This window comes from Macaca thibetana, chromosome 17 (genome assembly GCF_024542745.1).
Source record: "Macaca thibetana thibetana isolate TM-01 chromosome 17, ASM2454274v1, whole genome shotgun sequence".
In the NCBI taxonomy this organism is placed as follows: domain Eukaryota; kingdom Metazoa; phylum Chordata; class Mammalia; order Primates; family Cercopithecidae; genus Macaca; species Macaca thibetana.
The window spans coordinates 4,209,293-4,232,509 of NC_065594.1; the positions used below are offsets into that span (position 1 = coordinate 4,209,293).

A 23,217-nucleotide genomic window follows, 5' to 3' on the forward strand; every position below is an offset into this window, starting at 1 on the left:
GGAGCAGTGGGATGGGGCCGCTTTTGCTAGGGATCATGGAGAGGAGACAAAGAGAACAGACTGTGCCCTCTGACTGCCCCTGAAGGCTAGGCCCGGCCACAGGAGCTGTGTTAGTGGCCCTGCTCACTCGCCCTTTGCGGGTGGGTAGATTAGAATTTCCTTCTCTAACAGCTCAGAAGAGCTCAGTCAACAGCCCATTGTTTGCTGTGGCTGTAATCAGAAAAGGATTCCTATGAAGGCTGCCAAGTGGCTCCTCCCCACTTTTTGTTCACTCTTAACATCCACCTGCTTCCCAAAGTGACCTGCTCCCCCTCCTTGGGCTGCACTGGGGAGGGCGGGCACTAGGGTGGGGAGGGGGCGATCCCCACAACCCATAGGGCAGCGCATAGTGGCACCATGTATAGGAGAGAGTGAAAGGGATGGGGGTGGCATTTTCTTCCAGGGGAGTTGTGGGGAGATGACCTAACATAAGCGCGCCCCTGCTCCGCACCTGCAAGACGGGCAAAGCTGGAGAGAACCGAGCTGAGCCTGGGCCGCAGCACCCCGAGGTTGGAGACGCTGCGGGCAGGAAGCACCAAGAGGATGGAGCCCTTTTCCCCGTAAGTAGGAGCCAGGGTCTCACTCCTGAGCCGGCTTCGCACGGACCCCAGGCCCTGGCAGGAGGGCCCGGAGGCGGGACGAGCCCACGCGGTGGGTGGGGTGTCAGCAAAGCGGGGCGCAGGGCAGGTTCTGGAAGCCTCGGCGTGGCTGGGCTGGAGAGTGCAGACGTGGGAGAGCCCGGAATGGGGCGCGCGTGGCCCGTGGAGGCCCGAGGCTGCGCTTCCCTCGCGGGCTCTGCGGCCGAGGTCGAGGCTGCCCAGGCGGGTCTGTCCGGAGCTCCCCGGGGGCGGAGGCGCGGGAGGCGGGGAAGGGCCGGGCGGCGGGACCGGTGTCCGCAGCGGGAGGTCGGGGACCGTTGCGTTCCGTCGGGGCCGCCTGCGGTGCAGGGGTCGGAGGCCAGACCACAAAGGCGGGAGGGGGCCCGGCCAGAGCTGCTGAGACCCCCCAGCCGCGCTGGACTCAGGGGCTCCCTGCCTTTAGCCACCAAGAGCGGGGCAGGCTGCGGGGTGCCCGGAGAAGCCAGATCCCGCGCATTTTACACCCACTAATTAGATCCCGCCGCCCGCCTGGGACCTCGGCATTGTCTTGTCTGCTGCACTGACGGGGAAACTGAGGCACGGTGTGAGTAAGGCGGGGGAGGGAGTCGGCGCCTCCGAGCTGGGGCGCGCCCCGCATCCACCCGGACACCAGACTCCCGCGTGGCCTCTGCTCCTGCTGCGTGCACGGCGGCATCTGGGGAAACCGGGCTGGGCTCCTCCGTCCCCTGGAAGCTGTTGTAAGTTTTAGATAAATGTTACTACTAGGCACGAGGAAAGTGGATCCTTGATTACCGGCGTTGAACGAATGGTTGCACCGCGTTCCCCGCGGTAGGTGGAGTGTGTGATTGTGAGCGAGAGGGGAATGGGCACCGAACCTTACCTACACAAATGCCTAAACTCGTAAGCAATTAGGACACAGACGTCTGAAAATCTGATTAAGCGATAGGAATTCTAATGGTCCGGGATCCAAATGAGCCACTGTTAGCAGCGTTCAGTTTTGTCCTGTTGCCCGTAATTACCCCAAGGTCAGGGAGAAGCACTGAAGCAAAGGCATGAACATCACTTTGAAAAGGAAACCTGCCTGGGGCACTCCTTCCTTCAGACTCCCCTTCCAAGTATTCCCTCATTTCATTCAAAAGGAGTTAACTTTTCTAAACTAAGTGGTGCTGGTAGAAGATGCTACCTAAGTGTTGCAGTAATTCTTGAAGCTCTTCCAGGACATCTTGGCCTTCCTCTGTTCCCTCCCCTTCCTGCTATTTTGCAGACATATCCACTGGGGAATTGTACGGCAGGAAGGCTGATTTTATTCAGCTGGACCTTGATTCTTGGTTTGCACAGTACCTGGGTCCAGTCTGCAGCCCTCGGGTCCAGGTAAGTTCATTAGGAAAGGATTTCTTTACATTCAATTTAAGGCATCTAGGTCCTAAAACAGCGCTTATATTATCTGTGGGATAATCCTGCTTAGTTATTTGCAAAATAGTCAGATGTCTATAGAGTTTTGGGTAGGAAAGGGGTATGCTGCTTTCAAAATTCATTTTTGAGGAAGAGGCTAAAGAGGAGATAAAAGCAGATTTTGAAATTCTTCTGCTAGAACTCTGCAATTGGCTGGGAGGAGAGACAAAAACCATAGAATAAGTCATGAGAATAATGGGCTTTTTTTTTTTTTTTTTTTTTTTTTTTTTTTTTTTTTAATTTGTAGTCTTGCTCTGTCGCCCAGGCTAGAGTGCAGTGTCATGATTTCAGCTCACTGCAACCTCGCTTCCTGGGTTCAAGCAATTCTCTACCTCAGCCTCCCGAGTAGCTGGGATTACAGACATGCACCACCACGCCCGACTAATTTTTGTATTGTTAGTAGAGATGGGGGTTCCACAATCTTGGCCAGGCTGGTCTTGAACTCCTGACCTTGTGATCCAACCGCCTCGGCCTCCCAAATGCTGGGATTACAGGTGTGAGCCACCACACCCGGCCTATAATGGACCTTTTTCAGAGAGCTGTCTAGAGAAGCTTATAGATTATTTTGCACAAATTTTAATGTGTACTTTTTTTTCCTGATCAGGTTCATCATATTCAAATTGTACACGTTTTCATTTTTATGGCTATGCTAACTTACAGTGCAGGAAAAAATAACTGTCAAGATATGTTGAAGAAGAAATGTATAAAGTGTATACTATAGAGAGTGCATGGAAGACAATATATTCGACGAGGGCACCCTAGAGCTATTTGGACTCTTAGACTGTCAGATCTGGGAGGGCGTTAGTTCATCCTTTCCAGTGCATACAGGAGGAAGCTGAGGCTCTGAGGTTTGGAAACCCAGTAGATATCACTCAGCTTATTTCTAGCAGGTTTGTATTAAATCTTAGCTTTGGAGAGTTAAGAATCTAGAGGAGTGGCCGGGCGCGGTGGCTCACGCCTGTAATCCCAGCCCAATCCCTCGTGAAGCCGAGGCGGGCGGATCACGAGGTCAGGAGATTGAGACCATCCTGGCTGACACGGTGAAACCCCGTCTCTACTAAAAATACAAAAAAAAAAAAGCCAGGTTTGGTGGCAGGCGCCTGTGGTCTCAGCTACTTGGGAGGCTGAGGCAGGAGAATGGCGTGAACCTGGGAGGCGGAGCTTGCAGTGAGCCGAGATCCGGCCACTGCACTCCAGCCTGGGTGACAGAGCGAGACTCCGTCTCAAAAAAAAAAAAAGGAATCTTGAGGAGTGATGACCTTGGCTGTTGAATTAAGGACATGATGTTCTTGGAGAAAATTAATCAGGAAGGGCACTGGGTGACCATTTATCAAGAGATTCTTTAGCACAGGACACATATAGGTAAAGTATAAGAGAATGAGCCAGAAATAAGTGAGCTAAATAAGAACCTACTTTGGGGAGACTAAAAACATTAACTTCAAAGTTATTTGCAGTCTGTGTCCCTTGCCCCGACCAAGCCAGTTTGTCAGGCTCATGCAGTCACAGTATTCCCCAGAATGATGGCCTCTATTTTCTATACATTCATACGATATGAATGTATAGGGATCTTGTCTTGATCTGTCTAAGGCAGTGACTGTTGTCACTTTTTACATATATTACTGGGAGGTTTGTAGGCCCAGTGAGTCCCCAGCGGCTGTCACTGGCTGACTACAGATGTCTGCAAGCCTCCTCACTTCTGATGAGCGGCCACACCTTGGGCGGTGCACGCCTTGTGTTACTCAGGATGTGGGCTCAGCTGTGTGTCACAGAGACCCCAAATAACAGTGGCTTACACAAGGTAGAAGCTATTTCTGTTTCATGTGCTCATGTCAAAGATGTGCTGGCAGGACAGGTCTGGCCTGTGGAGTCATCTGAGGCCAGGGGTTTTCTATCCCCAAATTGTTGCCCTCCTTCAAGGAGTCCCACATGGTTCACCACGCCATGCACACCCCCCCACAGGAAGTGGGCAAGGGCACCCCCTTACCCTTTAAGGCCGGTCATTGCATACAATTACACGCCTCACTTTTGCTCATTCCCATGGCCCGTAATCTGGTTTCATGGTCATATCCAGGCTGCAAGGGAGGCTAGGGAGTGCCCAGCTAAAATTTCTGTTACTATGGATGAAGGTGAGAAGAGGTGTTGGAGATAACTAGCACTGACAAGGATCAGCGTTGATACCCAGTCACCTTCCCAAGTGAAGGTGCACACACAGTTGGAACCAGGATAGTATTTCTTGCATGCCTGCATTGATTCATCCAACAAATACTTGACTGAAAATAAGGAAGTGGAAAAATGCAGTCACGATCTTCATAAAGCTCTGACCCAGGTTGCTGCCTCCTAAGTGATCACTAGTCTAGGTGTGGTGTACGGAGTAAGTGGGGACTGGGGAGGACAGTAATTCAGAGAGAGGGAGGAGGTGATTGCAGGGAAAGGTGGGAGACAGAAGAGGCTCCTAGGTCTTTCCAGAAGGCACTCCTTCTGGAAGAAGACCAGACCCAGAAATTAAAAGTTGAGAATGTAACTGTAGTTGAACTAATGAAACTGAGAGTCCAACCCATAGCTTTGTGAGAGGCACAAATGTTATTTTTTATTTTTCAAAATAACATTAATATAATTTCTTCTATATTCCTTGTGCAAATCCTCAATGTTCTACGTTAAAGAAGAGGCTAAATAGGAGGTATAAACTTGCCAAAATTTCTTATTAAAAAATAGTGCCAAGCTGGGTGTTGGCCATGTCTCTAATCCCAGCTATTCGGGAGACTGAGGCAGGAGGACCACTTAAGCCTAGGAGTTCAAGTCTGACCTGGGCAACATCATGAGACTGTATCTCTATAAACAAACAAATAAATAAAAAAGAAATAGTGCCACAACTTACTTTGCTGCGTGTTTGGGAGAACGCATATTAGTTAATCAAAATCATTTGCTGAAGCTTGTCTCTATGCTGTATAAACAAGCTAGATAGAATCTACCTACATCAAGTATGCAAAACTAGTGGAAGAATTACCGAAGAGTAACTGTTTGCTTTCAGGCTGGCTCCTTCTTCCCTGGAGAGCAAATTGGAGTTTAACCTGACACCTTTATGATCTTCGGATCATTTTATTCCTGGAATAGTTGTGCTCCACATTTTGAAAAGTTAAAATGAAAATTGTAGAACCCTGGACAAAGTTTGGTTGATGGAATTTAGATTTGACTGCTTCCAGCCACTTCTGAGTTTAACAAAGGAGGCTCGAGTATATTCTTCATGGAATTTGGCTCCAAGAAAACTCAACTCAATTTCCTGGAATGGAGCGGATTTGTGACTTCGGAAGGAAACATCTGCATTTCCTTTTCCAAAAATCCTCCCTTTGCGTTAGGCTGCACCCTGTGACATTTCCACCAGATGGCAATACAGACTTCGCATGGCAGAGAGTCTGGCTGGTTTTCCAAATCTCTAGAAATATTTGTGTAAGCACTAGAAGAAAGCATTTTTTATAAATGAAAAGCTCCCATAACCGCCCCCCATTTTAAAGCTTTTGTCAGTATTCATAGTCGTAAGTACATTTGTAATGTGCATGGCATTTTAGTCTACTGTTAAAATTCAGCACAACGTATATCATTCACATATTTCTACATGACCTTCATAATTATCGCAGCAGTTACACACTATTACACATAGTAAACCCTTCCCCTATTGTTACATATTATGTGGTATGCACTTTTCACCTGTTACAGATAATGCGGCAGGTAATGTCACACACCTGGCGCGCAGTTTTGGAATATTAGGAAGATTTTAGGGATAGGAATACAGGGTGAAAAACATAGATGTCTTTTGCTCTTTAATTTTTCCAGAAAGATGTGCAGATTTACACGGCTGTCAGCACTGTGAGAGGATCTGGGTTCTGACCAGTTGCACTAGGCCCACGTTTTTGTTTTGTTTTTTAAATCCTAAAAGTCAGGTGCAGGGGCCTTTGCCTGTAATACTAGCACTTTGGGAGAGTGAGGCGGGAGCTCAGGAGTTCAAGACCAGCCTGGGCAACAGAGTGAGACCCAGTCTCTCCAAAGAAAAAGAAAGAAAGAAAAAAATAGGCAATGGCTCGTGCCTGTAATACCAGCACTTTGGGAGGCCAAGACAGGCAGATCACCTGAGGTCAAGAGTTTGAGACCAGCCTGGCCAACATGGTGAAACCCTGTCTCTACTAAAAATACAAAAATTAGCCGGGCGTGGTGGTGGTGCCTGTAGTCCCAGCTACCTGAAAAGTTGAATTGCTTGAACCTGGGAGGCGGAGGTTGCAGTGAGCAGAGATCAGCCATTGCACTCCAGCCTGGGCCACAAGAGCGAAACTACATCTCAAAAAGAAAAAGAAAAAAAAAAATTAGCTGGGTGTGGTGGTGCATGCCTGTAGTCCCAGCTACTTAGGAGGTTGAGGCAGGAGGATCGCTTCAGCTGGGAGGTTGAGACTACAGTGAGCTGTGATTGCATGATTGTACTTCAGCCTTGGTGATGGAGCGAGACCTTGTCTCCAAAAATTATGTATATATCTCCTAAGACATCGCCATGATACATTAATTCCATTCAACAAGTATTTGTTCAATCTGCTGTTCCAAGTTTGCTATTGGGTGCTAGGAAGACAATAATGAGGAAATACAGTCGGGCAGGGAGTCAGATTCTTCATCCTACAATTACATAAACCAGTGTCAAGCCCCTGCCATGACGGGCGCCATGTGGGAGAGTAACATGCTGCTCTGCAGCCCTGAGTGGGCGCGTTGCTGAGTCAGGAGGCCCGGCCATCCACGTTTCCTCTTCCTTCCAGGCCTTGCGTTTGCTGCTCCCTCTGTTTGGAGCACTGCCCAAGCGTTGTCTTAGCTCCTGCTGCGGGGAAACTGCATGGATCACCTGGGGTGGGGGCAGTGTCTACAGAGGAAAGGACTTGAAAACGCACTTGTCCCGAACTAGGTGATGTTTTCTGCGTGTGTGTGGCCCTTCTTCACAGTGGCCTCCTAGAAAAACAAGACCATGACTGAGAGAATACCTCTCATTTCAGTAAGACTGCTTGGAATGCTTTACTTTTTTAAAAAATTTAATTTAAGTGTTTAATGTGGTAAAAAATATATAACATAAAACTTACCAGCTTCACCATTTTAAGGACACAGTTCAGTGGCATTAAGTACATTCTCTTTGTTGTGCAACCATCACCACCACCCATCTCCAGAACTCTTAAAATCTTCCCAAACAGAAACTCTGTACCCATCAGACAACTCCCACTTCTTTCTCTCTTCACCCCTGGCAACCACCATCCTACTTTTTCTTTCTATAAGTTTGACGGCTCTAGAAACCTCTTTTTTTTTTTTAATTATACTTTAAGTTCTGTGGTGCATGTGCACAATGTGCAGGTTGGTTACATATGTATACATGTGCCATGTTGGTGTGCCGTACCCATTAACTCGTCATTTACATTAGGTGTATCTCCTAATGCTGTCCCTCTCCACTCCCCCCACCCCACGACAGGCCCTGGTGTGTGATGTTCCCCTTCCTGTGTCCAAGTGTTCTCATTGTTCAATTCCCACCTATGAGTGAGAGCATGCGGTGTTTGGTTTTCTGTCCTTGCAATAGTTTGCTCAGAATGATGGTTTCCAGCTTCATCCATGTCCCTACAAAGGACATGAACTCATCCTCTTTTATGGCTGCATAGTATTGCATGGTGTGTAAGTGCCACATTTTCTTAATCCAGTCTGTCACTGATGGGCATTTGGGTTGGTTCCAAGTCTTTGCTATTGTGAATAGTGCCACAATAAACATACATGTGCATGTGTCTTTATAGCAGAATGATTTATAATCCTTTGGGTATATGCCCAGTAATGGGATAGCTGGGTCAAATGGTATTTCTAGTTCTACATCCTTCAGGAATCACCACACTGTCTTCCAGAATGGCTGAACTAGTTTACAGTCCCACCAACAGTGTAAAAGTGTTCCTATTTCTTCACATCCTCTCCAGCACCTGTTGTTTCCTGACTTTTAAATGATCGTCATTCTAACTGGTGTGAGATGGTATCTCATTGTGGTTTTGATTTGCATTTCTCTGATGGCCTGTGATGATGAGCATTTTTTCATGTTTCTGTTGGCTGCATAAATGTCTTCTTTTGAGAAGTGTCTGTTCATATCCTTTGCCCACTTTTTGATGGGGTTGTTTGATTTTTTCTTGTAAATTTGCTTAAGTTCTTTGTAGATTCTGGATATTAGCCCTTTGTCAGATGAGTAGATTGCAAAAATTTTCTCCCATTCTGCACATTGCCTGTTCACTCTGATGGTAGTTTTGATGTGCAGAAGCTCTTTAGTTTAATTAGATCCCATTTGTCAATTTAGGCTTTTGTTGCCGTTGCTTTTGGTGTTTTAGTCATGAAGTCCTTGCCCATGTCTATGGCCTGAATGGTATTGCCTAGGTTTTCTTCTAGGGTTTTTATGGTTTTAGGTCTAACATTTAAGTCTTTAATCCATCTTGAATTAATTTTTGTATAGGGTGTAAGGAAGGGATCCAGTTTCAGCTTTCTACATTTGGCTAGCCAATTTTCCCAACAACTTTTATTAAATAGGGAATCCTTTCCCCATTTCTTGTTTTTGTCAGGTTTGTCAAAGATCAGATGGCTGTAGATGTGTGGTGTTATTCCTGAGGGCTCTATTCTGTTCCATTGGTCTATATCTCTGTTTTGGTACCAGTACCATGCTGTTTTGGTTACTGTAGCCTTGTAGTATAGTTTGAAGTCAAGCAGCATGATGCCTCCAGCTTTGTTCTTTTGGCTTAGGATTGTCTTGGCAATACGGGCTCTTTTTTGGTTCCATATGAACTTTAAAGTACTTTTTTCCAATTCTGTGAGGGAAGTCATTGGTAGCTTGATGGGGATGGCATTGAATCTATAAACTACCTTGGGCAGTATGACCGTTTTCACAATATTGATTCTTCCTATCCATGAGCATGGAATGTTCTTCCATTTGTTTGTGTCCTCTTTTATTTCATTGAGCAGTGTTTTGTAGTTCTCCTTGAAGAGGTCCTTCACATCCGTTGTAAGTTGAATTCCTAGGTATTTTATTCTCTTTGAAGCAATTGTGAATGGGAGTTCACTCATGATTTGACTCTCTGTTTGTCTGTTATTGGTGTATAGGAATGCTTGTGATTTTTGCACATTGATTTGATAACCTGTGACTTTGCTGAAGTTGCTTATCAGCGTAAGGAGATTTGGGGCTCAGATGATGGGGTTTTCTAAATATACAATCATGTCATCTGCAAACAGGGACAATTTGACTTCATATTTCCCTAATTGAATATCCTTTATTTCTTTCTCCTGCCTGATTTCCCTGGCCAGAATTTCCAACACTGTTGAATAGGCATGGTGAGAGAGGGCATCCCTGTCTTGTGCCAGTTTTCAAAGGGAATGCTTCCAGTTTTTGCCCATTCAGTATGATATTGGCTGTGGGTTTGTCATAAATAGCTCTTATTATTTTGAGATACATCCCATCAATACCTAGTTTATTGAGAGTTTTTAGCATGAAGGGCTGTTGCATTTTGTCAAAGGCCTTTTCTTCATCTATTGAGATAATCATGTGGTTTTTGTTTTTGGTTCTGTTTATATGATGGATTATGTTTATGATTTCCTTATGTTGAACCAGCCTTGCATCCCAGGGGTGAAGCCCACTTGATCATGGTGGATAAGCTTTTTGATGTGCTGCTGGATTCAGTTTGCCAGTATTTTATTGAGGATTTTTGCATCGATGTTCATCAGGGATATTGGTCTAAAATTCTCTTTTTTTGTTGTGTCTCTGCCAGGCTTTGGGTATCAGGATGATGTTGGCCTCATAAAATGAATTAGGGAGGATTCCCTCTTTTTCTATTGATTGGAATAGTTTCAGAAGGAATGGTACCAGCTCCTCTTCATACCTCTGGTGGAATTCGACTGTGAATCCATCTGGTCCTGGACTTTTTTTGGTTGATAGGCTATTAATTATTGCTTCAATTTCAGAACGTGTTATTGGTCTATTCAGGGATACAACTTCTTCCTGGTTTAGTCTTGGGAGGGTGTATGTGTCCAGGAATTTATCCATTTCTTCTAGATTTTCTAGTTTATTTGCGTAGAGGTGTTTATAGTATTCTCTGATGGTAGTTTGTATTTCTGTGAGATAAATGGTAATATCCCCTTTATCATTTTTTATTGCATCTATTTGATTCTTCTCTCTTTTCTTCTTTATTAGTCTTGCTAGCAGTCTATCAATTATGTTGATCTTTTCAAAAAACCAGCTCCTGGATTCATTGATTTTTTGAAAGGTTTTTTGTGTCTCTCTATCTCCTTCAGTTCTGCTCTGATCTTAGTTATTTCTTGTCTTCTGCTAGCTTTTGAATGTGATTGCTCTTGCTTCTCTAGTTCTTTTAATTGTGTTGTTAGGGTGTCAATTTTAGATCTTTCCTGCTTTCTCTTGTGGACATTTAGTGCTATAAATTTCCCTCTACACACTGGTTTAAATGTGTCCCAGAGATTCTGGTATGTTGTGTCTTTGTTCTCATTGGTTTCAAAGAAATTTTTATTTCTGCCTTCATTTCGTTATGTACCCAATAGTCATTCAGGAGCAGGTTGTTCAGTTTCCATGTAGTTGAGCAGTTTTGAGTGATTTTCTTAATCCTGAGTTCTAGATTGATTGCACTGTGGTCTGAGAGACCGTTTGTTATAATTTCTGTTCTTTTACATTTGCTGAGGAGTGCTTTACTTCCAACTATATGGCCAATTTTAGAATAAGTGTGATGTGGTGCTAAGAAGAATGTATATTCTGTTGATTTGCAGTAGAGAGTTCTGTAGATGTCTATTAGGTCCACTTGGTGCAGAGCTGAGTTCAATTCCTGGATGTCCTTTTTAACTTTCTGTATCATGGATCTGTCTAATGTTGACAGTGGGGTGTTAAAGTCTCCCATTATTATTGTGTGGGAGTCTAAGTCTCTTTGTAGGTCTCTAAGGACTTGGTTTATGAATCTGGGTGCTCATGTATTGGGTGCATATATATTTAGGATAGTTAACTCTTCTTGTTGAATTGATCCCTTTACCATTATGTAATGGCCTTCTTTGTCTCTTTTCATCTTTGTTGGTTTAAACTCTGTTTTATCAGAGACTAGGATCGCAACCCCTGCTTTATTTTTGTTTTCCATTTGCTTGGTAGATCTTCATCCATCCCTTTATTTTGAGCCTATGTGTGTCTCTGCACATGAGATGGGTCTCCTGAATACAGCACACTGATGGGTCTTGACTCTTTATCCAATTTGCCAGTTAGTGTCTTTTAATTGGAGCATTTAGCCCACTTACATTTAAGGTTAATATTGTTATTTGTGAATTTGATCCTGTCATTATGATATTAGCTGGTTATTTTGCTCATTAGTTGATGCAGTTTCTTCCTAGCATTGATGGTCTTTACAATTTGGCATGTTTTTACAGTGGCTGGTACCAGTTGTTCCTTTCCATGTTTAGTGCTTCCTTCAGGAGCTCTCATAAGGCAGGCCTGGTGGTGACAAAATCTCTCAGTATTTGTTTGTCTGTAAAGGATTTTATTTCTCCTTCACTTATGAAGCTTAGTTTGGCTGGATATGCAATTCTGGATTGAAAATTCTTTTAAGAATGTTGAATATTGGCCCCCACTCTCTTCTGGCTTGTAAAGTTTCTGCCGAGAGATCCGCTCTTAGTCTGATGGGCTTTCCTTTGTGGGTAACCCGACCTTTCTCTCTGGCTACCCTTAACATTTTTTCCTTGATTTCAACTTTGGTGAATCTGACAATTATGTTTCTTGGAGTTGCTCTTCTTGAGGACTATCTTTGTGGCATCCTCTGTATTTCCTGAATTTGAAAGTTGGCCTGCCTCGCTAGGTTGGGGAAGTACTCCTGGTTAATATCCTGAAGTGTTTTCCAACTTGCTTCCATTCTCCCCATCACTTTCAGGTACACCAATCAGACGTAGATTTGGTCTTTTCACATAGTCCCATATTTCTTGGAGGCTTTGTTCATTTCTTTTTACTCTTTTTTCTCTAAACTTCTCTTCTCGCTCCATTTCATTCATTTGATCTTCAATCACTGATACCCTTCTTCCATCTCTTCTAGATGCTTTTTTATTGTTTCTCAAATTTTGATCTTATTAAGAGCATTTGATAGTTTCCATAAATCCTTATGTTTAGCTCCTAGAGCGGGCCATACCATTTGAAGTTGAGGTGCCACCATACCGCCATGGTTCCGGATAATAGGAACTTTGCTGTACTTCCAGCATTTCTACCATCTGACCATTTTGTTCAGATCCTCTGAACATAGTGTGGCTGTGGCACACAGACTGAGAGGTGCAATTCAAGCTAAACATCCTCTTAGGGGACCGATCAATAATGATTCCATAGGAATCGTCATGCAGCAACTCTGCCTGTTCTCCAAAGCAATCTTCCTAAACAAGTACGTTCATTTTTGCTAACTGGGTCCAATCCTGTTTACAAATAGATTTTTAAGGGCAGTATGCCTCAATTATAGGAGCAGATTTATTACGGTAAATACTGAGATCAGAAAGTGTGTGTAACTGTGTCAGAGTGGTTGCATCCAGGCATTATTACCAGCCCTTATTGAAGGAATATTCACGTCAGTGGTGATAACCGCTATCATAGCTACCATTAAATTATTCATTGTGACTGGTTGTCCCACTTTACTCAGGTTTTCTTTTGCCATCTGTGACAGCTTCTTGATCTGTCTCCAAGTGGGTGGCTGTGCCCGATGGGTGTTGCTCGTCACAGTTGGGGCCCTCCTTAGCGTCATCTGGCTCATGATAAGGTTTCAGGTGTCTTGATGGTATCCAAATCGGCTGTTGATTTTGGCCTGGAGAAATAGAAGCATAGCCTCTACCCCAAGTTATTTTACCTATTTCCCAACTTCTTGTTATTGGATCTTTTCAACAAATGATGCTAGATTCAATTGTGTATGGGCTGTCCTGTCATCCCCATTTCTCCTCCTTTTTTGTTTTTTAATCAGTTGTTGTTCTGTATGAAATCGTAACTGAGCATTTTCAATTAACTGTGTGGAATGAACCACGTATGAAGAATCAGAAATCACATTAATAGGCACATCAAAAGCAGTCAATACCTCAATTACAGCTACAAGCTCTGCTTTTTGAGCTGAAGTATAGGGCATCTGGAAAACTTTACTTTTTGAGCCAGAATAAGAAGTTTTACCATTACTAGACCCATCTGTAAAAACATTCTCGGCACCTTCAATTGGTTTAAATTTAGTTATTTTAGGGAGAATCCAATTAGTTAATTTCAAAAACTGAAACAGCTTTGTTTTAGGAAAATGATTATTGAGAATACCCACAAAGTCCCCTAAATGGGTTTGCCAAGTAAGACTATTTATAAAAGGTTGCCGTATTTGTGCCTTCGTGAGAGGGACAGTAATTTTTCCAGGATCATATCGATGTAATTTAACAATCCGAGTTCTCCCGATCCCTATCATAGTAGTGATTTGATCTAAATAAGGAGTTAAAGTCCATGAATTAGTATGTGGAAGAAAAAGCCACTCTACTAAGTCCTGTTCTTGGACAGTAACACCAGTAGGTGAATGCTGAGTTGAAAAAATTAGCAAATCTAGAGTCTTCTCTCATCGATTCTATTTATCTGAGCCTTATGGACTTGCTTGTTAATCAGCTGTAACTTGACCTTAGCCTCCTTTGTTAATTGCCGAGGGCTAGTGAGACTAGGATTTCCTCTAAGGATAGAAAACAGATTACTCATGGCATAGGTAGGAATGCCTAGAGCAGCTCGTATCCAATTAATATCCCCTAGTAGTTTTTGAAAATCATTTAATGTTTTTAATTTATCCCCATGTATGGTTACTTTCTGTGGCACAATAGTAGTGTCATTTACTAAGGTCCCCAAGTAGGAGTAGGGAGTAGTAGTCTGAATTTTGTCAGCAGCTATAATTAAACCAGTGCGAGAAATTGAATTTTGCAGGTGATCGTAACATTGGAGTAATATTTCTCAAGTGGGAGCAACACAAAGTATATCGTCCATATAGTGAATAATGTAACACTGTGAAAATTTTTTACAAGTAGGTTCAATTGCTTGCCCCACATACATCTGTCAAGTAGTTGGACTGTTTAACATGCCCTGTGGCAACACTTTGCAATGATAACGCTTAGCAGGTTGCAGGTCCTTTACTGCAGGAATTGTAAATGCAAACCGTTCACAGTCTTGCTCAGCTAAAGGGGTAATAAAGAAACAATCTTTTAAATCTATGACTATTAAAGGCCAATTTTTTGGAATTATAGCAGGAGAAGGCAATCCTGGCTGTAATGCTCCCATAGATTGTATAACTGAATTGATGGCTCTTAAGTCAGTTAACATTCTCCGTTTTCCTGAGTTTTTTCATAATTATGAAAACTGGATAATTCCAAGGGGAAAATGTTGGAGCTATGTGCCCATTTTCTAATTGTTCAGCAACTAATTTCTCTACAGCAGCCTCCAGTTTCTCTTTACGTAGCAGCCATTGTTCTATCCCAATTGGCTTATCTGTTAAGCATTTTAAAGGTATAGGTTCTGGAGGCTTAACAATGGCCACCATCAAAAATTATTTCCTAATCTTTGGCAGGAACTTTGTTTTTCCGCTTGAAGCAGTTCTTTCAAACCTTGCAAATTTTTTTTCTAGTCCCATAGGGACATATCCCATTTCATGCATTGTATGTTGACTTTGAGGGCTATGTAATTGTTCTGGAATTAGAACGTGTGCTCTCCATTGTTATAATAAATCTCTTCCCCATAAATTTATAGGTACAGAAGTTATAATTGGTTGAATAGTCCCAGGTTGTCCTTCGGGCCCCTCACAATGCAAAATATAACTACTTTGATATACTTCAGGGGCTTTACTGACTCCAACTATGTTAAATTGAGCAGGTTGAATTGGCCACGTGGACGGCCCGTGCTGTAGAGAAATGATTGAAATGTCCACTCCTGCATCTACCAAACCTTTAAATTTCTTTCCTTGAATAGTTATTTCATAGGTAGGATGTTTATCAGCAATTTGATTTACCCAATAAACTGCTTTGCCTTGTTTGTTTGTGCTTCCAAATCCTCCTGTTCGTTTAATTTCCCTTTTTCCCATTCCCACATAGGGCACAGTCAGGAGCTGTGCTATGTGCTCTCCTGGCTCTGCTTTCCAGGGAACAGAAGTAGATACAACAATTTGAATTTCCCCATTGTAATCTGAATCAATGACTCCTGTATGTATGTGTACGCCTTTTAAACTTACACTAGACCTTCCTAAAAGTAATCCTGTTGTCCCTGCTGGGAAGGGTCCACAGACTCCTGTTGGGACCTTTTGCAGGGGTTCCCCAGGCAGAAGGCTCACAGCTTTCGTGCAGCATAAATCTACTGCGGCGCTCCCGGCTGTGGCGGGAGACAGACATTGTACAGGGGTGAGGGAATGGCCGAGCTGGAAATGCCCTGGTTTAGAATGGGTCCCGGGATGGGCCCTTCATGACATTTCCCAAAATCGGGTTCCCTTCTTTATCAAACTTAGAGTGACACTGACTAGCCCAGTGTTTTCCTTTTTTACATTTTGGACATATTTCAGGATTAGCAGTTTTCTTTTTTCCCCTATCTGGCGGCCTGACTCGCTGATTTTTTCTGCGTTCTTTTTTAGTATAACCACGCTTCCCACAGCTAAAACAAGCTCAGGAAATGGAGTATTTCCTTTACCCACTCTCAGTCTTGCCATTGCCTGTGCCAACAAGATAGCTTTATGCAGATTACCTCCGATATCATCACAGGCCTTGATATAATCAACTGAATGTGCTTTCCCTCTGATAGGTCACAGAGCAGCCTGGCAATCGGGATTAGCATTGTCGAAAGCTAGTGACTGCAACACTATATCCTGAGCGCCAAATCTGCAATCATCTTTTTAAGAGACTCCTGTAACCGATCTATAAAATCAACATATGGTTCTCTTTGTCCCTGTTTTATAGCACTAAAGAAAGGGTATTGTTCTCCACCTGAAGTGATTTTTTCCCAAGCTCTAATGCTCTAAAGCTCTAAACCTTCCAGCTTGAGCGTTAGGGCCATTATGGACACGTCACAGTGCTGCAGAGATTTTGTTTATGGCCAGTTTTGGGGCCAGTTTATGGCCAGATTTTGGGGGCTTGCTCCCAACAGTTACCTTCCAAGGACAATGTCATTCTGGTTACAACCAGCTTGCTCCCCTGCCCTGAGCCTTCTGTCCAAGTCAGTCCAGGTGTGGGTCTGGGGCAGGGGACAGCTCCCCTATTTCACATGGCATGGAACAGAGGCTGTGTCCTGGGCCTCAGCCACAAAGGTTTCTCCTTTGGGTTTCTGTTTCCCTCTTTCAGTTCAGAGTCTGTCATCTGAACCATGAGGATCTGGTGGTTTCTGCTTGCCATTGGAATCTGCGCAGGGAACATAAGCTCACAGAACACATGCAGGCAAGGGCACCCTGGCATCCCTGGGAACCCCGGTCACAACGGTCTGCCTGGAAGAGATGGACGAGACGGAGTGAAGGGTGACAAAGGGGATGCAGGTACTCACCTGGTGGCTTCGGCTGCCTTTCAACTTCTCTCTTCATTCTTTTCATCTCATTCACTCATCATCTGTTTGATTTTCCACCTACCCACTCACACCCCATCCATCCATCCATCCATCCACCCAGCAACACTCGCTGGGGCCTGACCCCATTCATCCATCCACCCATCTGCCCAGCAGCACTCACGGGGTCTGCTCCATGCCAGACTCTGTGCCAGGTGCTGGTGGAGAGCACAGGGTGAGATCGCCATGACCTCTACCCTCCCGGGTTCTCTCATCTCTGACACTGCAGAACATTTTCAGTAGTATACGATGTCATGGATCCTCCCTCCTCAGGTGACAGGAATGATGGATTTTTGGCAACACGAGGCCAATAGAGAGATCTGATTGTGAATTACTTGGCAGCAAGCAGCCAGCTGCAGTGCAGGTGAGAGCTAATACTGCATCGTGCCATGAAGCAGGAGATGCGGAGTAACAGATGACACATACAGCTGCTGTTTACGTATCTATGACCTAGGTTGGGACCCTGTCCCAGGGTCTGGGGATCTGGGGACAGGATCCAGCCTCTGGGAGGGAGATTTGCCAAAGCCGGGAAGTCTGAGTGGTTTCCATAACAACAACCAATAGACTTGGTTTCTGAATGGGTACCATTCTTGAGCCCTGGTCTTGACCATAGGATCACATATCTAAGATTTATGCAGAATGACCCATCTGGGTTGAGGGCACAGTTCAGTGGCATAACAAAGAAAATGTCAAAACGTCTATGGACCTTTTTAAAGACAAATTTTTGTTTCTAACATGTCTCCGCTTATGGCATTTGGTGGCCTGATGGTTTTTTGAATGGGCTGGATGAAGTCAAGGGTCCCCAGGAAGCAAGTTTATTTCTTTGGAACCACCATCCTGCACATGTGCTCTGTGAGGTGTCTTCTCCTGGCTCACAGCTCCAGCTCACTGACACTGCTCCAGTGCCCGGTAGCGAACAGCCCAGTCCAAATGAATAGCAAAACCTTACCCTTAATGAAATCAGGTCTTCTGCCCTCACACTGGGACCACAGTGGCGGGGGAGGGGGTGGTGGTGGTGGTGTATATGTGCGCATTGTATTTCTGAATATGTAGGATTTTCATTTTTTTATTTTTGTTATAAAATATTACACACAAAAGGAGATAAATAGGTGATAGATAAAAAATAGAGGACTAAGACAAACACTCCTATATTCAATACCAAATTTCTCCACCTCTTCCCTGTCTAATTTCTCTCCTCTTTGCTCACCAATGTCCATTCTGTCAAGTTTCACATACTTCTTAGAAGCAAATTATATATCTATTTTTTCTATGTAGTTCATAGGTATTATATATAATATATATTATTTCTTAGAAGGATATTCATTCACATTGCTCACACGAACATTTTACTTCATTTTTATCTTAAAGTATATTTTTGTGTATGTTTTATAATAAACATATTTTTTCATATGCTACCTTTCATAATTTAGGAACACATCAATGTCTACTGATTGGGGTCTGTGTTCATGCTTTGTGAGTTGTGGTTGTATGATCATGAAAGCTCTGAGGTCACTGCTCTAGAGAATGGGAGAAATGAGAGCCAAGCAGGAAACAAAAAGAGGGAAGGAGAGGAAGACACAGGGGAGCAGCCAGTGGAGGAGAGGGGAGGGGAGTGCAGGGGGAGGCAAATGTAGGGATGAGCCCCCTCCATTCAGAGGCCCCACACTGACCAAGGCCCCACTCAAGAGTGCTGATGTCCCAGGAGAACAGACATTGTGATAGAAATAAGTCTGCCTGTGTCAGTCCTGTCTCGGGACCTGCAAGCCGGCGCAGCCTGCTCCTGTCGCCCCTCAGGCGGGTCAGTGGCACTGAAGTATGGGAGTCTCTGCTGCTTTATGAGAAGCTGGAATCTGGGGTGAGCCATGGCCCAGTGAGCACTCTACTGCCATGGCCAGAGCCATCTTCAACCTGCTGACGGATAGCACGCTGACCTGGGGCTCTGGGTGCCTGTTCTGAGCACAAGGACTTGAGTGTGGTCAGCAGAGCCCCACTCACCTGATGTTCTCTGCCAGCTTGATTGGTGGCATTTCCCCCAGTCTAAGGCACTGGAGAGATTTTTCCAGAACTCTCTTTTCTATCTTGGGATAGTGTCACATAACCATAGTCATCTGTGTTTTCATAGGAGGCTAGTAAATCTTCCATTCTACTCTCCTCAAGAGTAATGGAAGAGAAACAGAGTGAGGAAACCTCCTCGCACCTCCAACATTCAGACCATGTCCCAAGTCCTTGTCACAGGAGAGGAGCACAATCAATTGTGACAGTCAGTCCCCATTGCACACACTCCCTCCTCATCCTATCTTGCTGTGCGCTCTAGGCACGTCCTGGAGATGGGCGCTTGGGAAGTCACTCATTTCCTTTCTTAGATCACTTATCCCACACAGCTCAGCACCCCAGATGCCCGCTCATGCCTGCCTCTCTCCACCTGCACTCGTGTGGAGGACAGAGCACCCCTCACGGTGGGGGTCACCCCCGAGACTCTCCAACACACATGGCTGATGGAGACCAATGGCCAGAAAATCAGAAACGGAATTTCAACTCATGCCTGTTTTCTTCTTTTCCACCTAGGAGAACCAGGACGTCCCGGCAGCCCGGGGAAGGATGGGACAAGTGGAGAGAAGGGAGAACGAGGTTAGAAGTTCCTATTTATGGTGCTCTAATTCTGAGCTGTCGAGTATTTAACAATAACTATTAAGTGTTTGCCATGGACAAGTCCTCCATGCTGATTATAATCTTACAGTAAAGGCAGCACAGTTCTTACTCTCCAGAGGGGGGATTCTGCAGGGATTGGCAGGCTTTGCAGAGGGCTGGGTAGGAAATATCCTCAACTCTGCAGGCCATACGGATCTCTCAGCACTACTCAACTTCCCCTTGTAGCGAAAAGAAGCTGTAGATGCTCCATAAATAAGCGTGGTGTGTTCCAGTGACGCCATATGTGTGAAGACTGAAATGGGCATTTCCCATGGTTTCCATGTATTGTGGAATATTATTTGTGACCATTTAAACATGCAAACCATGGCCGAGCACCATGGCTCACCCCTGTAATCCCAATACTTTGGGAGGCCCATGTAGGAGAATCGCTTGAACCTAGGAGTTCCAGACCACTCTGGGCAACATAGTAAGACTTTTGTCTATACAAATAAAAAAAAATTAGCTGGGCATTGTGGCATGTGCCTGTAGTCCCAGCTGTTCAGGAGGCTGAGGTGGGAGGATCGCTTGAGCCTGGGAGGTTGAGGCTGCTATGAGCCGTGATCTTGTCACTGCACTCCAGCCTGGGTAACAGAGCAGGTGACCCTGTCTCAAACCAACCAACCAACCAACCAACAAAACCCAGAAAAACAAAAAAACCATGTGAACCGTGTTTGTTTAGCTTGTGGGAGGGAGGCTGAATTTGGCCTGTGCTGTAGTTTGCTGAACTTTGAACTTTGCAGTGGATGAGCACTGAGGAGTGAGACTGAGTTTTTGACCTGGTGCATCCGGCAGCACTGCATGGAGGAGGTGGCACTAGAACTGGTCCCTGATGGATCCCCGGGATGTAGTCACAGCGGCAAACTCGTGTCATCTTCACTTTGTGCTTTTTTCATGTGCTGACTCACCGAATGCAACATCCCCAGACACTAGGTAGTTTTATCACCCTGGTTCCATAGGTGAGGGAACAGAGGCACGAGGCTCACTAGCTCATCTGATGTCCTGCGTGCACATGTGCTAGGGACCCGGCATTTAACCTCAGAGTCCACACTTGCAACCACGGCTCTTTGGGATGGGTGGGGGTGCAAGGAAGCAGCAAGGTCTCTGTGGATGATGAACTGCTGGTGGGATGGATGGGTTGGGGCTGGGGTTGGGCAGGAGAGGGCAATGAATGCTTCGATGCAGGTTTTATTTTATGTTCACTCCAGGGTGGGGCTTTTTAGAGGATGTCACATGACTAGGGTTGAGTGTCAGTTTATCTGCCTGTCTCTGCTCTTTCCGTACGGATTGACATTTCACAGCCAGCATGTTAGACTTAGATGGTAGGGTTGTCATTTCTAACATGAACCCTGACACTAACTTAGTAGACAGTAGTCAAAAGGTCTGTTGAGATGTGTGTGTGTGTCCATGTGCACGCACTTGTGTAACTGGAGTAACTGACTTTCATTTATTTTTATTTTTTTTGAGACAGGGTCTTACTCTGTTGCCCAGGCTGGAGTGCAGTGGTTTGATCACGGCTCACTGCAGCCTCAGCCTCCTGGGCTCAAGTGATCCTCCCACCTCAGCCTCCCGAGTAGCTGGGACTACAGTTGTGCGCCACCGCGCCTGGCTAATTTTTGTATTTTTTGCAGACGTGAGGTTTTGCCATGTTGCCTAGGCTGATCTTGAATTCCTAGACTCAAGCAGTCTGCCCACCTTGGCCTCCCAAAGTGCTAGGATTACAGACGTGAGCCACTGAGCTGGGCTAGAGTAATTGAAATTTATTTTCTTATTTTTATTTTTTATTTATTGTTTTAGAGTTAGGGTATTGCTGTGTTGGCCAGGTTGGTCTTGAACTCTTGGCCTCAGGCAGTCCTCCTGCCGTGGTCTCCGAAGGTGCTGGGATTACAGGTGTGAGCCATTACACCCAGATGGAGTAATTGAATTTTAAACTCTGGGCATATACTGAACCTGTGCATTAGTTTGTTTCATTTGTGAGCTCGATTATAGAAAAACCAAAGTTGTTCACAAGGGAATCTTTCACAAACCATCTCTTTGTTTGCTCTTTCCCTATTTAGGAGCAGATGGAAAAGTTGAAGCAAAAGGCATCAAAGGTGATCAAGGTTCAAGAGGATCCCCAGGAAAACATGGCCCCAAGGGGCTTGCAGGGCCCATGGGAGAGAAAGGCCTCCGAGGAGAGACTGGGCCTCAGGGGCAGAAGGGGAATAAGGGTGATGTGGGTCCCACTGGTCCTGAGGGGCCAAGGGGCGACATTGGGCCTTTGGGCCCAACTGGTTTACCAGGTTCCATGGGCCCTATTGGAAAGCCTGGTCCCAAGGGAGAAGCTGGACCCATGGGGCCCCAGGGTGAGCCAGGAGTCCGGGGAATAAGAGGCTGGAAAGGAGATCGAGGAGAGAAAGGGAAAATCGGTGAGACGCTAGTCTTGCCAAAAAGTGCTTTCACTGTGGGGCTCACGGTGCTGAGCAAGTTTCCTTCTTCAGATGTGCCCATTAAATTTGATAAGATCCTGTATAACGAATTCAACCATTATGATATAGCAACGGGGAAGTTCACGTGCCACATTGCTGGGGTCTATTACTTCACCTACCACATCACTGTTTTCTCCAGGAACGTTCAGGTGTCTTTGGTCAAAAATGGAGTAAAAATACTGCACACCAAAGACGCTTACATGAGCTCTGAGGACCAGGCCTCTGGCGGCCTTGTCCTGCCGCTGAAGCTGGGGGATGAGGTGTGGCTGCAGGTGACGGGAGGAGACAGGTTCAGTGGCTTGTTTGCTGATGAGGACGATGACACAACTTTCACAGGCTTCCTTCTGTTTGGCAGCCCGTGACAGGAGAGTCGATGAATCAGCCACAGCGTCCATCAGAATCAGCTTGGTGACGAACTGACTCAGATGGTTTTCCTTTACTAACTCCTCCAGTTATTACAATAATCATAAAAAGGTGAAAACGGAAAAGTTATTCCCAAAACTGATTCTGTGTAACTTACTGTCTTTCCAGGAGTAAATATTGACAATAGCTGCATGGTTTATTCTAATTTATCTCACATTTCTTATTCCTATTATCTGGAGAATCCTCTGCCTGTGTGTTTCTTGTGGGAAGAGTGTTTTGATCCCATTTGAGTGCTCTGAGGAGTCATGTGAGGATGTATCCCTCATCTGTGTTTCTGAGGACAGTAAGGGGAAAGTAAAGGGAAATCTTTATTCCATTCAGTACTAGTAACAGCTTTAAGTTGGTGATGCTGTCACACTCCAGAAAGCTGTAGACACTGCTCATTTTGTCTTTTTTTAACAAATTATTTTTAAGTCCTGGGATACATATACAGAACGTGCAGGTTTGTTACATAGTAACATGTGCTGTGGTGCTTTGCTGCGTCTATCAACCCGTCACCTAGGTATTAAGCCCTGCATGCATTAGCTATTTGTCCTGGTGCTCTGCCTCCCGCTTTGCTCATTTTCTAACCTAGGTTTTAATCACCATTCCATCCAACAAATCATTGTTTGATCATTATTTGCCAGTGGTGAATCTCTGTTTGTTTTCTAGGATTGCCCTAATAAAGTACACAAAGTGGGAGTCTTTCAACAACAGAAATGGACTTTCCCAGTTCTGTAGGCTGGAAGTTTGCGATCTCGCAGCAGCAGGGCCATGCTCCCTCCAAAGGGGCTGCAGGAGGATCCGGCCTTGCTGCTTCCAGCTCCTGGCAGCTGGTGGCAGCATCACTCCCGTCCCCGCCGCCATCTTCAGGTGGCTGTCCTCCTCCTCCTGTATCAGCCACATTTTCCTCTTCTTACAAGGACAGCTTCCCTAATCTAGTATGACCCAT

The 23,217-nt window shown here is 45.0% G+C and overlaps 1 protein-coding gene across 1 annotated transcript; it reads left to right on the plus strand.

Moving 5' to 3' along the window:
* The first annotated feature begins 1,138 nt into the window (after positions 1–1,138).
* C1QTNF9 (C1q and TNF related 9) lies at positions 1,139–22,981 on the plus strand. The gene is made up of 4 exons (XM_050767104.1): positions 1,139–2,009; positions 16,458–16,645; positions 19,276–19,338; positions 21,453–22,981. The coding sequence occupies exons 2-4, from the start codon at positions 16,480–16,482 to the stop codon at positions 22,223–22,225; spliced, it is 1,002 nt and encodes a 333-aa protein (XP_050623061.1). The 5' UTR covers positions 1,139–2,009; positions 16,458–16,479; the 3' UTR covers positions 22,226–22,981.
* Positions 22,982–23,217: the final 236 nt, after the last annotated feature.